At 47.0% G+C, this 14,496-nt stretch overlaps 1 protein-coding gene across 5 annotated transcripts in view; it reads right to left on the bottom strand.

Moving 5' to 3' along the window:
• Positions 1–13,887, bottom strand: part of ATF6 (activating transcription factor 6) — a 419,899-nt gene extending 406,012 nt beyond the window's left edge. For 4 of the 5 annotated variants that reach the window (XM_084636803.1, XM_084636800.1, XM_084636801.1 and 1 more), the window contains exons 1-2: positions 13,787–13,887; positions 13,034–13,110 (exon numbers count right to left, since the gene is read on the bottom strand). In XM_084636803.1, coding sequence (XP_084492929.1) covers positions 13,034–13,110; positions 13,787–13,859 — 150 coding nt within the window. In that variant the 5' untranslated portion in view covers positions 13,860–13,887. Of the gene's footprint in view, positions 1–13,033; positions 13,111–13,323; positions 13,454–13,786 lie in introns of those variants that run through there. The other variant, XM_084636804.1, reaches the window with a different exon arrangement.
• Positions 13,888–14,496: the final 609 nt, after the last annotated feature.

The raw sequence follows: 14,496 nt of genomic DNA, 5'->3' as shown, positions 1-14,496 counted from the left end.
GAAACATATAGAATAAAATTTAGAAGCCTTAGCAGGGGGGCTGGGATGAGTAATGTGGCATATGTAAATCAGATGAAAGATTTGATGGATAAGTGGGTCAGGATGTAGTAGGAAGAGGGCCTGAAACATAAGCCCATGAGGCCTGAAGCCTGAGGTAAGGTAGTCAAAACTTTGCTGATATAAAGCAAAGTTAAGTTGTGAGCAAGAGGCAGGGCCTGCTCACAGAATCTGGCAAAAACAGGACTGATATTGCAGAAACACACATTCCTAAGTAGTGCTAGGCAAAAGAATATATACACAAAAACATTTTAGGGTTTAAGGTGGTACCAGAACACCTCGCTACCAAACATATTCCCCAAAGATAACAGGGACACACTGACCCATCCTAAAGATGAGGTCAGCATGACAGCATGATGGATAAAGATGTTTTAATCGAACCAACATGTACAAGGTAATGGGTGGCACACAAATACATCAGAGGGTGGCACCTAGATACTTCAGGGATAACGCATAACTTGTTTGTATCTGTGTATAAAGATGTATCTCAGAGGGAGTCTCTCTGTCTGGCCTAGGGGATAGTGGAAAGTCCTACCACTAACTGAGCTAGTCGATTGCAACGGACATACATGTGTTAGTGTACCTATAACCATTGAGCCGAGACATTAGGACCGTGCTTCATTGACAATAAACCTGACCAAGTGCCTTCGCTACGAACTAAGTCTGTGGATTTATTGGGCGGTTCGATTGGAGCCTGATGTATGGGCTTTCTGGCCAGAGTCAGTACAGCACGCAGAGAGAACACAGACATGTAGCCAAATATCTAATGACAAGGGGAAAAGATAAGCTCTGAAGAAATGTGTGATCTTCTTGCTCAGGAACATTTCCTGAGTATATGAAGTGATGATGTAAAACAGTGTTTATAGGATAAAAAGGATGAAAATTGTTGATGAACTTGCTACTCTGGCTGATGAATTTGAGCAGACACAGGCGTCTATTAGAAATAAATCACAGGCAGAGAGGTTAAAACCTGGGGGGGGGGAAGGTTACCCCTGGGAAGAAGGAGGGTGGATGGGTGGCTGGACGCTCACCTCCCCAGAGCTCTTCTTGACCTGTTGCTCACAAACCGGGTAGAATTAGTAGGGGAAGCGAAAGTGGATGGGAACCTGGGATGCAGTGACCATGAGATGGCCGAGTTCAGCATCCTGACACAAGGAAGAAAGGAGAGCAGCAGAATACGGACCCTGGACTTAAGAAAAGGAGACTTTGACTCCCTCGGGGAACTGATGGGCAGGATCCCCTGGCAGAATAACATGAAGGGGAAAGGAGTCCAGGAGAGCTGACTGTATTTTAAAGAATCCTTATTGAGGTTACAGGGACAAACCATCCCGATGTGTAGAAAGAATAGTAAATATGGCAGACAACCAGCTTGGCTTAACAGTGAAATCCTTGCTGATCTTAAACACAAAACAGAAGCTTACAAGAAGTGGAAGACTGGACAAATGACCAGAGAGGAGTATAAAAACATTGCTCAGGCATGCAGGAGTGAAATCAGGAAGGCCAAATCACACCTGGAGTTGCAGCTAGCAAGAGATGTTAAGAGTAACAAGAAGGGTTTCTTCATGTATGTTAGCAACAAGGAGAAAGTCAAGGAAAGTGTGGGCCCCTTACTGAATGAGGGAGGCAATCTAGTGACAGAGGATGTGGAAAAAGCTAATGGACTCAATGCTTTTTTTGCCTCTGTCTTCACGAATAAGGTCAGCTCCCAGACTGCTGCACTGGGCAGCATAGCATAGGAAGGAGGTGACCAGCCCTCTGTGGAGAAAGAAGTGGTTCGGGACTATTTAGAAAAGCTGGACGAGCACAAGTCTTTGGGACTGGATACACTGCATCCGCGAGTGCTAACGGAGTTGGCGGATGTGATTGCAGAGCCATTGGCCATTATTTTTGAAAACTCATGGCGATCGGGGGAGGTCCCAGACGACTGGAAAAAGGCTAATGTAGTGCCCATCTTTTAAAAAGGGAAGAAGGAGGATCCGGGGAACTACAGACAGCCTCACCTCAGTCCCTGGAAAAATCATGGAGCAGGTCCTCAAGGAATCAATTCTGAAGCACTTACATGAGAGGAAAGTGATCAGAAACAGTCAGCACGGATTCACGAAGGGCAAGTCTTGCCTGACTAATCCAATTGCCTTCTATGAAGAGATAACTTGCTCTATGCATGAGGGGAAAGCAGTGGGAGTGTTATTCCTTGACTTTAGCAAAGCTTTTGACACTGTCTCCCACAGTATTCTTGCCAGTAAGTTAAAGAAATATGGGCTGGATGAATAGACAATAAGGTGGATAGAAAGCTGGCTAGGTTGTCGGGCTCAACGGGTAGTGATCAATGGCTCCATGTCTAGTTGGCAGCTGGTACAAGCTGAGTGCCCCAAGGGTCGGTCCTGGGGCTGGTTTTGTTCAATATCTTCATTAATGATCTGGAGGATGGCGTGGATTGTACCCTCAGCAAGTTTGCAGATGACACTAAACTGGGAGGAGACGTAGATACACTGGAGGGTAGGGATAGGATACAGAAGAACCTAGACAAATTAGAGGATTGGGCCAAAAGAAATCTGATGAGGTTCAACAAGGATAAGTGCAGAGTCCTGCACTTAGGACGGAAGAATCCCATGCACCGCTACAGACTAGGGACTGAATGGCTAGGCAGCAGTTCTGCAGAAAAGGACCTAGGGGTTACAGTGGACGAGAAGCTGGTTATGAGTCAACAGTGTGCCCTTGTTGCCAAGAAGGCCAATGGCATTTTGGGATGTATAAGTAGAGGCACTGCCAGCAGATTGACGGATGTGACCGTTCCCCTCTATTCAACATTAGTGAGGCCTCATCTGGAGTACTGTGTCCAGTTTTGGGCCCCACACTACAAGAAGGATGTGAAAAAAATGGAAAGCGTCCAGTGGAGGGCAACAAAAATGATTAGGGGACTGGAGCACATGACTCATGAGGAGAGGCTGAGGAAACTGGGATTTTTTAGTCTGCGGTCCCTTCCAACCCTGATATTCTATGAAATCCATTCCTCTAGTCCTTGTCCCAAATGTCACTTATCATACAAGGTTTGTAAAAATGGCCTCTGCCCAGCCAGGCAGTAACCACATAAAGGCTGTCAAAATTAATGGCAAGGAACACCTTTGGTGGAGGGACATAGGTGCAGAAATGTCTGTGGTCAGGAGAAGCATTGTTCAGGAAAGACATACTGCCAGGACAGATGGCAAAGCTTTTGGTAATAGGAGGTCACAAAATCCTTGTGCCTTTGGCTGAAGTGCACATAGAAACTGAGGATTTGAAAGCTGAACTGACTGTGGCAGCAGTACCTACTAACCCATCACAATTGTTACTGGGGAATGACTTTTTCAATGTAGCTCGGGCTGTCTGCAGCAAGGAGGAATACTGTGCTGAAACCCCAGAGAAGAAAAATAAAGTCCCAGAAACTGCTAAAGGAATGGGGGAGGGTCTCTTTAATTTCTCTGCAGCAGTGGAAAACAGTATGCTACCAGGGGTGGGTGTGGTTTAGACCAGCTCCTGCTGCCCAGTGGCATCTTTAATTGGCATCTTATTGAATATATCCAGAGCTCTCCCAGACAACTTTGCAACCAAAGTGGGCATTTTTTGGTCTTCAGAAATTTCATGGAGTACACACAGCTTCTCAAAGGTGATGAAATATTCAACAATGTCCCCTGTTTTGCTGCATGCAGGACACAACCATTCCCATTTGTGGATTTTGAAGAGGTGAGGCTCGTTGGTGCCTGGGGGTTCTGGTTCTGCTTCTCTATCAAATTCAATTGATGCTTCCTCTCCCCGATCGCCATGAGTTGTCAAAAATAAAGGCCAATGGCTCTGCAATCACAAGAATCTCCATTTCTTTGGCTTCCAGTTCCAGAGCCCTTCAGTGTGCAGCTTCTTGCCTGGCATTGTCTGCTTCTATGGTTCTTTGGTGTTCAGCTTCTTGCGCGTTAATCTCCATTTGTTTTAATTCCATATGTCTTTTGTGTTCTTTCTCCTTCTTGTCTGCCTGCAATCTGCATAGGTCCAGCTTTTTACTAGTTTTACTTTCACTCATTTTCCTGCTTTCCTGTCCTTACTTCCCTTGCCCAAAATAAGGAAAGAGAAAATAACAAACTGGTAACCTCTTTGACTGATCTCTAGCCAAGACACTTAAATCTCATTTAAAATCACCACCAGTGAACCAAGTGCCAATCTCACTCAGAGTAACAAGCTGTGCATATGACCCTGCTCGCTGCACCACTGTGATGGGTTCCCCCTGGGATGCCATCTGGAACTGGGGTACCACTGAGCCTCCCTGTCCCACCAGCCTGGGCTCCTGTTTACACTGTACTTCTGTGACAAGCTGCTAAGCTCTCTCCAGGCTCCAGCCTGCACTTTCACCAGCACACATACAGGTAGGGACACACCCAGCAGCAGATACATACAGACGCTTTGACCAGCTACTGCATTGGAAGGCGCCAGCTACTCAGGCACACCTCTCCCCCCCCCCCCCCCCGGAGTGTAAACCCAAAATTATACAGTCTTGAGCTGTACAGAGAACTGTACAGCATAAACTCAGGACATTCGCTCCTTCTCTCAATGTGAGGGAAGCATATTGCCTGTCAGTGAGAAAACTGTCCAGGTTGCTGGCTGCCAGCAGGATGCAGCTAGGCAAGGGGAAGACCTCACTCTCGGGTGCATAGGAAGATGAGTCCTAGAGGGAAGCCCAGAGAAGGGTGATGGAATCCTAGAGACCACTGAAGTGGGTGAGAGTTCCATGGACTCTGTAGCTGGAGGCAAACCCAATTCAAAGAGGGAGGAGAATGTACTGCTTGCCAGAGAAAGGACTGTTCTAACTGTTAGCTGTGAGCCCTTCACATCTGAAGAGGGGATAGATCCCACTCTAGAGAGCACAGAGGTGTGTCTTAGGCCTTGTCTACACGACAAAGTTTTGTCGACAAAACTGATGTCGACACTCAAAAATCAACATAACAACAATCGGAATGTCATGTTCACACTCGCTCCCTCTGTTGGCAGAGCATGTCCACAGCGGGGGCACTATCAACAACACTGTGAGCAATGCAGTCCAGCTCGACGCCTTCTGTCATTAGGTGTTGAGGGAAGGCGGATCGGATTGTGGTGCATCTTGGGACTGAGCCCAATGTCCCATGATGCATTGCTTTCTGTCCCAGCACTCCATGGGCTTCTGGCTTTCTTTCATGGCATTTTTGCAACAGCCCTTCTTTGCTGTCCACCTGTGAGAGAAAGGATGGATCCCACACTGCTCTCCTATGCTGTTAACTGTCATGAAGACATTACGGACAGCAGTGCAGTTAATTGTGAGCTTCCTAAATGAAGAAGACTCACAGGCACCTGACATGCTGCGTGATATGGACAGGAGCAAGTTTAGATTGCTTTTGGCATTCACAGAACAGCTGCATAGTGTAGATCATCGCTTTTGAGCTTGGGAAACAAGCACAGAATGGTGGGATCGTATCGTCATACAGGTGTGGGATGAGCAGTGGCTGCCCAGAACTTTCACATGTGGAAAGTCACCTTCCTGGAACTGAGTGTGGAGCTCACATCAGCACTGTGGCACAAGAACACCAGAATGAGAGCTGCCCTATCGGTAGAGAAACATGTGGCAATCTCTGTGTGGAAGCTGGTGACTCCAAACTGCTACTGGTCGGTCACTAATCAATTTGGAGTCGGGAAGTTGACCGGTGGGGCTGCGTTAATGCAAGTGTGCAGGGCAATAAATCACATCCTGTTACGAAGGACCGTGACTCTGGGAAGTGTGCGTGAAATAGTGGACAGCTTTGCAGAAATGGGTTTCCCTAACTGAGGAGAAGCAATTTTGGCACCAGACCACCTTGCAACAGAGTAAGTCAATAGGAAGGGGTACTTCTCCACAGTGTTGCAGGCGCTTGTGGATCACCGTGGGCATTTCACGAACATCAACGCAGGGTGGTCTGAGAACATGCATGATGCACACATCTTCAGGAACACCAGCCTGTACAGAAAACTACAAGCAGAGACTTTCTTTCCAAACCAGATTACAGTGAGGGTTGTTGAAATGCCCATAGCGATCCTGGGAGACCTGGCATACCCCTTACAGCCATGGCTCATGAAACCTTACACAGGACACCTTAACAACAGTAAGGAGTGGTTCAACAAGAGGTTGAGTAGGTGCTAGGTGACAGCTGAACGTACCTTTGGAATATTAAAGGCATGCTGGGGATGCTTTTATGGCAGGTTAGCCCTTAATGAGGATAATATTCCCATGGTCATAGCCGCATGCTGTATGTTGCATCACCTTTGTGAAGCTAAGTGGACTAGTGATTTTGAGTAGCCAAATACCAAGGTATCAGAGGAGCACAGAGCAGACAATTCGAATCAGGGAGGCTTTGAGGCAACACTTTGAAAAGGAGAACCAGTAATGTATATCTCTGTAATTGGTGCTTCAGTGTTACATTACATGTAGCTTTCCTAGGGGGTAATGGTGACATTTGGAGCCTTACACTCCAGTAAGCGAATGGTTAAAATGCCTGTGCATGTATTGGTACTGCCTGCAATCTCAATTTGTAGAAAACAAATAAAGATGAGTTATCCTTCAAAAAGAAACAACACACACAAAGATGCTTGGTGGGAAAGGAGGAACCAGGGAAGGGCAGACTTTAACAGCTGTGTACAGGTTCTGCTATCATTGTGAAAGTTGTCCGAGGGGGGGTAGTGAAGTGGAAACCTAGAAGTCCCAGAAAGTGGAAAGGAATGTGTGGGTGGAGTTTGGGGGGGTCATGGAAAAGAGTTCTGAATGTGCTGCAGGGGAGGGCAGGCATAAATCTGCTCAGTCTGCAGCATTATTAAGGACTTCAGCATCTGCATTTGCTCCTCCATTACTTTAAAAAAAAAGAAAAGGAGGACTTGTGGCACCTTAGAGACTAACCAATTTATTTGAGCATAAGCTTTCGTGAGCTACAGCTCACTTCATCGGATGCATACTGTGGAAAGTGTAGAAGATCTTTTATACACACAAAGCATGAAAAAATACCTCCCCCCACCCCACTCTCCTGCTGGCAATAGCTTATCTAAAGTGATCACTCTCCTTACAATGTGTATGATAATCAAGTTGGGCCATTTACAGCATAAATCCAGGTTTTCTCACCCCCCCCCCCGCCCCCAACACACACACACAAACCCACTCTGCTGCTGGTAATAGCTTATCTAAAGTGACCACTCTCCTTACAATGACAGGTTTCAGAGTAACAGCCGTTACTCTGAAGTGTTCTCCGACTGGTTTATGAATGTTATAATTCTTGATATCTGATTTGTGTCCATTTATTCTTTTACATAGAGACTGTCCAGTTTGACCAATGTACATGGCAAAGGGGCATTGCTGGCACATGATGGCATATATCACATTGGTGGATATGCAGGTAAACGAGCCTCTGATAGTGTGGTTGATGTTATTAGGCCCTGTGATAGTGTCCCCTGAATAGATATGTGGGCACAGTTGGAAACTCCCTGAAAAAGCACAAGATCAAATCCACACAGACACACCCCTGGAACCCCGACCTGGGATATTCTATCTACTACCCAAGATCCATAAACCTGGAAATCCTGGGCACCCCATCATCTCAGGCATTGGCACCCTGACAGCAGGATTGTCTGGCTATGTAGACTCCCTCCTCAGGCCCTACGCTACCAGCACTCTCAGCTACCTTCGAGACACCACTAACTTCCTGAGGAAACTACAATCCATCGGTGATCTTCCTGATAACACCATCCTGGCCACCACGGATGTAGAAGCCCTCTACACCAACATTCCACACAAAGATGGACTACAAGCCCTCAAGAACACTATCCCCGATAATGTCACGGCTAACCTGGTGGCTGAACTTTGTGACTTTGTCTTTACCCATAACTATTTCACATTTGGGGACAATGTATACCTTCAGATCAGCGGCACTGCTATGGGTACCCACATGGCCCCACAGTATGCCAACATTTTGATGGCTGACTTAGAACAACGCTTCCTCAGCTCTCATCCCCTAACGCCCCTACTCTACTTGCACTACACTGATGACATGTTCATCATCTGGACCCATGGAAAAGAAGCCGTTGAGGAATTCCACCATGATTTCAACCATTTCCATCCCACCATCAACCTCAGCCTGGTCCAGTCCACACAAGAGATCCACTTCCTGGACACTACAGTACTAATAAACGATGGTAACATAAACACCACCCTATACCGGAAACCTACTGACCGCTATTCCTACCTACATGCCTCCAGTTTTCACCCTGACCACACCACACGATCCATCGTCTACAGCCAAGCTCTGCGATACAACCGCATTTGCTCCAACCCCTCAGACAGAGACAAACACCTACAAGATCTCTATCAAGCATTCTTACAACTACAATACCCACCTGCGGAAGTGAAGAAACAGATTGACAGAGCCAGAAGAGTTCCCAGAAGTCACCTACTACAGGACAGGCCTAACAAAGAAAATAACAGAACGCCACTAGCCGTCACCTTCAGCCCCCAACTAAAACCCCTCCAACGCATTATTAAGGATCTACAACCTATCCTGAAGGATGACCCAAGACTCTCACAAATCCTGGGAGACAGGCCAGTCCTTGCCTACAGACAGCCCCCCAACCTGAAGCAAATACTCACCAGCAACCACATACCACACAACAGAACCACTAACCCAGGAACCAATCCTTGCAACAATGCCCGCTGCCAACTGTGCCCACATATCTATTCAGGGGACACCATCACAGGGCCTAATAACATCAGCCACACTATCAAAGGCTCGTTCACCTGCACATCCACCAATGTGATATATGCCATCATGTGCCAGCAATGCCCCTTTGCCATGTACATTGGTCAAACTGGACAGTCTCTATGTAAAAGAATAAATGGACACAAATCAGATATCAAGAATTATAACATTCATAAACCAGTCGGAGAACACTTCAATCTCTCTGGTCACGCGATTACAGACATGAAAGTTACAATTCTTCAACAAAAAAACTTCAAATCCAGACTCCAGCGAGAAACTGCTGAATTGGAATTCATTTGCAAATTGGATACAATTAACTTAGGCTTGAATACAGACTGGGAGTGGCTAAGTCATTATGCAAGGTAACCTATTTCCTCTTGTTTTTTTCCTACCATCACCCCCACCCCCAGACGTTCTTGTTAAACCCTGGATTTGTGCTGGAAATGGCCCAACTTGATTATCATACACATTGTAAGGAGAGTGGTCACTTTAGATAAGCTATTACCAGCAGGAGAGCGGGTTTGTGTGTGTGTTGCGGGCGGGGGGGGGGGGGGGGAGAAAACCTGGATTTGTGCTGTAAATGGCCCAACTTGATTATCATACACATTGTAAGGAGAGTGATCACTTTAGATAAGTTATTGCCAGCAGGAGAGTGGGGTGGGGGGAGGTATTTTTTCATGCTTTGTGTGTATAAAAGATCTTCTACACTTTCCACAGTATGCATCCGATGAAGTGAGCTGTAGCTCACGAAAGCTTATGCTCAAATAAATTGGTTAGTCTCTAAGGTGCCACAAGTACTCCTTTTCTTTTTGCGAATACTGACTAACACGGCTGTTACTCTGAAACCCGTCCATTACTTTAATCATCTGCTTAGCTGCACCCTTAACAAACTCCTGATTCTTTTTTCTGTCCTGCCGTTCAGCTTCCCAGAACTCCTTGCATTCCCTTTTCTCTGCATTGGAGCAGTGCGGTACCTCCTGGAACATGTCTTCTTTGCTGCATCTTGGGCGCTTTCTTATCTGGCGGAGACACTCGGCTGGGTCATGTGGAGTATTCCTGAAGAGCACATCTTCCAAAGCACAAAGGACAATGCACAGATGCGGGATTTTTAAATTCACTCACAGTATTGAAACATTTCAGTTAAATACAACTTTTGAAACATAACAATCACTTTCTCACTGACTCTTGGCAGGCACATATCTCTCTTCAAACACCCAAAGCATGGTGAGCGTTGGTGGGTGGGGGTGCTTCACATGGGGAAAAGAGCACACACTCTGCAAGGTTCGTGGTGCAGCATGCTAGAGAAAAAATTCTAAAATTCTCCCATACTTTTCCACAGGCGAGGATCATTCTGGCAGATATCTCACTGCTAAGGGTAAGCAGGGAAACAAGGGCACATCTGCTCCATGCTTGTGGCTTCCACCCTGCTCCCTATGCTGCTCACCTATGTGACACTTTGGCTCCTGCACAACTGATTGCCAAATGGTGTGGGAAAGTTTCCTAAAATGTGGGAAGGAACAAAGTTGCTCTGCCACTGAATCTTTGGCAGAGGACTACAGAGTACCTCTAGGAAACTTTCCTGGAGATCTCTCTGGAGGATTCCCGTGGGATCTTTGCACGCATCAACACCCTGTTCCGCTGTACCAATTAGCTACACAGGAAAATGTCCAGCTCACAGAAACAGCCAGACTTCCACATTTCTATACGCCGAACCCACCTCCGCACTACACAAACCACAACCATTTAACAGGCGTCTCCTCTCCTGCTTCTTGCTCGCCGGAGAGCAACTGCTGAGACTGACTAGACACCTCTGGAGTGGAGAACAGTTCCTGGCTGCCTGCCCCACCGGGAGACCCCACTGGGAGCTGCACATCATCATCTAACTCCACCTCTTCATCAATATCTTCATCCTCCAGGTCAGGCCCTCTTTCCATCGCCTCCAGACCCGCCGAAATATCCATGGGGCTCTTGATGGTAGAGGTGGGGTCGTCACTGAGGATGGTGTCCAGCTCCTTATAGAACCGGCAGGTCTTAGGTGAAGCACCAGAGTGACAGTTTGCCTCCCTCGCCTTATGGTACGCCTAACTCAACTCCTTTATCTTCATTCTGCACTGCAGCATGTCCCGATCATAGCCCTTTTTGCACAAGCCTTGAGAAATATGCCCGTAGGTATCCCAATTCCTACAGCTCAAGCGAAGCAGTGACTGCACAGCCTCCTCTCCACATATACTGATCAGATCCAACAGCTCCACAGTGGTCCAAGTGGGAGAGTGTTTGGTGCAATAACCCACCATGGTCACCTGGGAAAATGCGATGAGACCTCTCCATGCCGAGCCAGCAGGAAACTGAATTTCAAAAATTCCTGGGGCTTCTAAGGGGGAGGGCGGATGGTTGTTTACATGGCTGCAGAGCAGTGGAATTCAAACTGCCGACCAGAGCGGTCACGATGGGCATAGTGAGACACCTCCTGGAAGCCAATTAAAGTGACGAAATCAAGCGTGGTGTCTGCACTGGCACTTTGTCAAGAAAAATTTAGAGAGAAAAGACGTACATCTCTTGTTGGGGTGGCTGTATTTTGTCGCCAAAACTGGGCATTTTTTCCAACAAAAGTCACATCACAGTGTGTACGCATTCACTATTTGGTTGACAAAAGGCAGTTTCTGTCAACAAAACTTGGTAGTATAGACAAAGCCTAAGAAGGGCGCCCAGAGAAGGAAGCTGAGAAGGAATTTGGGGAAGTACAGGAATGTCTCCTCATTGATTACACGGGAGGGTTTGCCCAGGACAGATTTGCTGGGTTGGCGTCTATGCTCCCAGGCACCCAACCTGCAGCTCCGGTTTTAAGAGGGAACTGTGTAACTGACCTCCAGGAAGGGAGCAGTGATACAACTGACCTCTTGCAGACAGAGAGAGGGGTGACAGAGGCTACCCCAATCCAGGCCCCACTTTTGCAAAATGCTGTTCTTGATGTACTTGTGGAAACTAACTCTGTCTCTTTAAGACAGGATGGGAATCCTACTAAAGACTTATCGGGTAATTCAGATGGCTCAGGATGAGTGACCTGGTGTCATTACCAACCACCCTTCCTATCTTTAAAATCTTCAGACTATCAGCAATGATTTAATATCTTCCAAGTCACTGACATAAAACATTAAATTGCATTGTGTCAGGAACCAATCTCTGTGGGACTCTGTAGAAACACATGCATTTGATGATGATTCCTTATTAAACAATTATGTTTTGAGATCTCATTTAGACACTTTTTAATCCTTTTAATATGTGGTTTATTGATCTTGTATGATACTAATTTCCTCTTCAAAGTACTTAAGTCAAATGATTTACAGAGGTCACATCATATTAGGTCACAGTTACCCTTGCTGACCAGACTTGTAATCTCAGAAAATAGTGTCAAGTTCATTTGACAGGAATTATTTTCCATATAACCATGCTGGCTGGCATGAACTATACTACCATCCTTCAAGTTCTGTAGAGAAAAAGTCAAGCATCCGTCATTTCATAAATTCATCCAGGATCAGTGTCAGGCTAGCAGGCATACAATTACCATCTTCTTTACAGATTTTGACTATTAATGAAACACTAGCTTTCTTCCAGTCATCTGGAACTTTCCCAGTATTCCAAGATTTATTAAATCAAATATAATTTGTGCTATTATTTTCCACTATCCATATATTCTGTACCTCTGTACTTGCTACTGGACCTTTACAATAAATATTTTAACAATTTTTATATATATGAGCCATTTTCTACTGCTGTTTATCAAACTGTTCCATTTCATATAATGTCTTTTTTTCTTGTTAAAAAGATACCTTAGCACATTCTATATAAAAAACTATGTTAAAAGAATGTTAACATTATAATACACACAGAATATTGAGGATAAAAACAAACATTAAACAAGTGCCTCTTTTGTTTTCTGTCATCCAGTCTGCACACTGAGTGAAACAAGGGGCCTGTGAAAATAAGAATAGTCTACCACGCAATTAAAAACTGCATAGCAGTGCATTCACACAAAGGGACACAGGTGCCATTCACTTTGGCATCTTCTAGCTTTTGAGTACTTCACTTTGCAAACTTAATGTACTGTTTAGGTACACCTAAAAGGGGCTGTTAGCCCCAGGAGCAGAGCAGGAGTCTGTTTAGGCAACAAATTATTAGACAACCAAATGCACGTACTAAAAGCTACTCACATAAATCTCATTATCCACATCCAGCTGTACTTCACCTGTGTCAACCAAGTCACTGAGCTCATCAAAGAGGGCAGACTCTAAAGGCAAAGCAAACGAAGTTGTACATCAACATATCCTAAAAGTTAAAGATGGGAGTTTCAAAGAAGCTGAACGGGGAAATTCAATGGCAGTCAAGGTTATCCTAAAGTTTTAAGCTGAAAATTCCAGTCTAAGACAGTATTTGTACTACAGTACTGTACCAGCCACAGGAGAGTGGCAGATCAGATGTTCATGTTGTAAACCTCACTCACGCAGGCTCTGTGGATATTAAGGCCCCAATTCAGCAAACACGTCAGTGAGGAAGCTTACTCGCCCAGGCAGCTCCATCAGTATCACACGCAGGAGTGTTTGCAGGACTGGGATAGGAGTTCATAGGATCTCACAAGGAGTCCACATGTCTAAAACACCCCACAGGCCCACACCAATCCACCCGGATCCCAACCCCGGGCCGCACGACTAGCCACGCGGCCCTGTCAGCGCCCAGCTAGCCCAGGCTCGGAGACTGGCCCGAGAGGCCCAGCGGCCGCGCCGGGAACAAGAGCCAGCCAGGCCTCTCGCCAGGAGTCCGCGCTGCCTGCCCCACGCCCCTGGGCTGGAGCAGCCAGACCCGGCAGCGGGGACACCGCTGGGCTTTTGCCCCTCCCCGCCAATGCCCCTCACATCGCCCGCCCCACCCGCTCAGGAACACGCTCCGCGCCTCCGGGCCCGGCTCACCCCAGTCGGGTCCGACCCCGGGTGGCCGCAGCCCCGGCTCTGCGGCGCCCCGATCAACCTCCCCGGCTGCCATCTCCCTTCCGGGTCCCCTTAAACACACGTCTCCCAGCTCAGCGCAACGCGCCGCCGTGCTACGGTGGCCGGGAGAGGACATGGGGCCGGGCGGCGTGGGGCCAGCGCCTTGTCTCTGAGCCGGCTGGTACAGAGTCACCCGCAGGAGCGCTCAGAGACCGGCGCGCCTCAGGTGGCTGGGGACAAACACCCCGAGGGCGGGCAACTCTGCATGTGCCCAACGAGGCGGGGGCTCTCGTGGTCCGGGTTCAGCTCCCCAATGGGGTGGGGGCCCGCACGGGGTCCGGGTTCAGCAGGAGTGCCCTTTCGAGGGGGCGGGGGGGGGGGCATTTTAACCCTGATTCCAAAGGCTACTTGGGCACCTAAAAACTTTTATCTTTTTGCAGATAACTTAGATACAGTGCTCCTGTCAGCTAATAATTTCTAATTCCTACATAAAGAAAGAAAATTGAATAAATATTAAACCCACTCATCTTAAAACCTACAAATGGCCCTACTGGGTCAGACCAAAGGTCCATCTAGCCCAGTATCCTATTTTCTGACAGGTTTCAGAGTAACAGCCCTGTTAGTCTGTCTGTGCTGGGAATGGCCCATCTTGATTATCATGCACATTGTAGGGAGAGTGGTCACTTTCGATA

The sequence above is a fragment of the Lepidochelys olivacea genome (genome assembly GCF_965140295.1).
Source record: "Lepidochelys olivacea isolate rLepOli2 genome assembly, chromosome: 8".
NCBI classification, from domain to species: domain Eukaryota; kingdom Metazoa; phylum Chordata; order Testudines; family Cheloniidae; genus Lepidochelys; species Lepidochelys olivacea.
The sequence above is the reverse complement of the archived record's forward strand: the minus strand, read 5'-3'. Positions and strand labels throughout refer to the sequence as shown.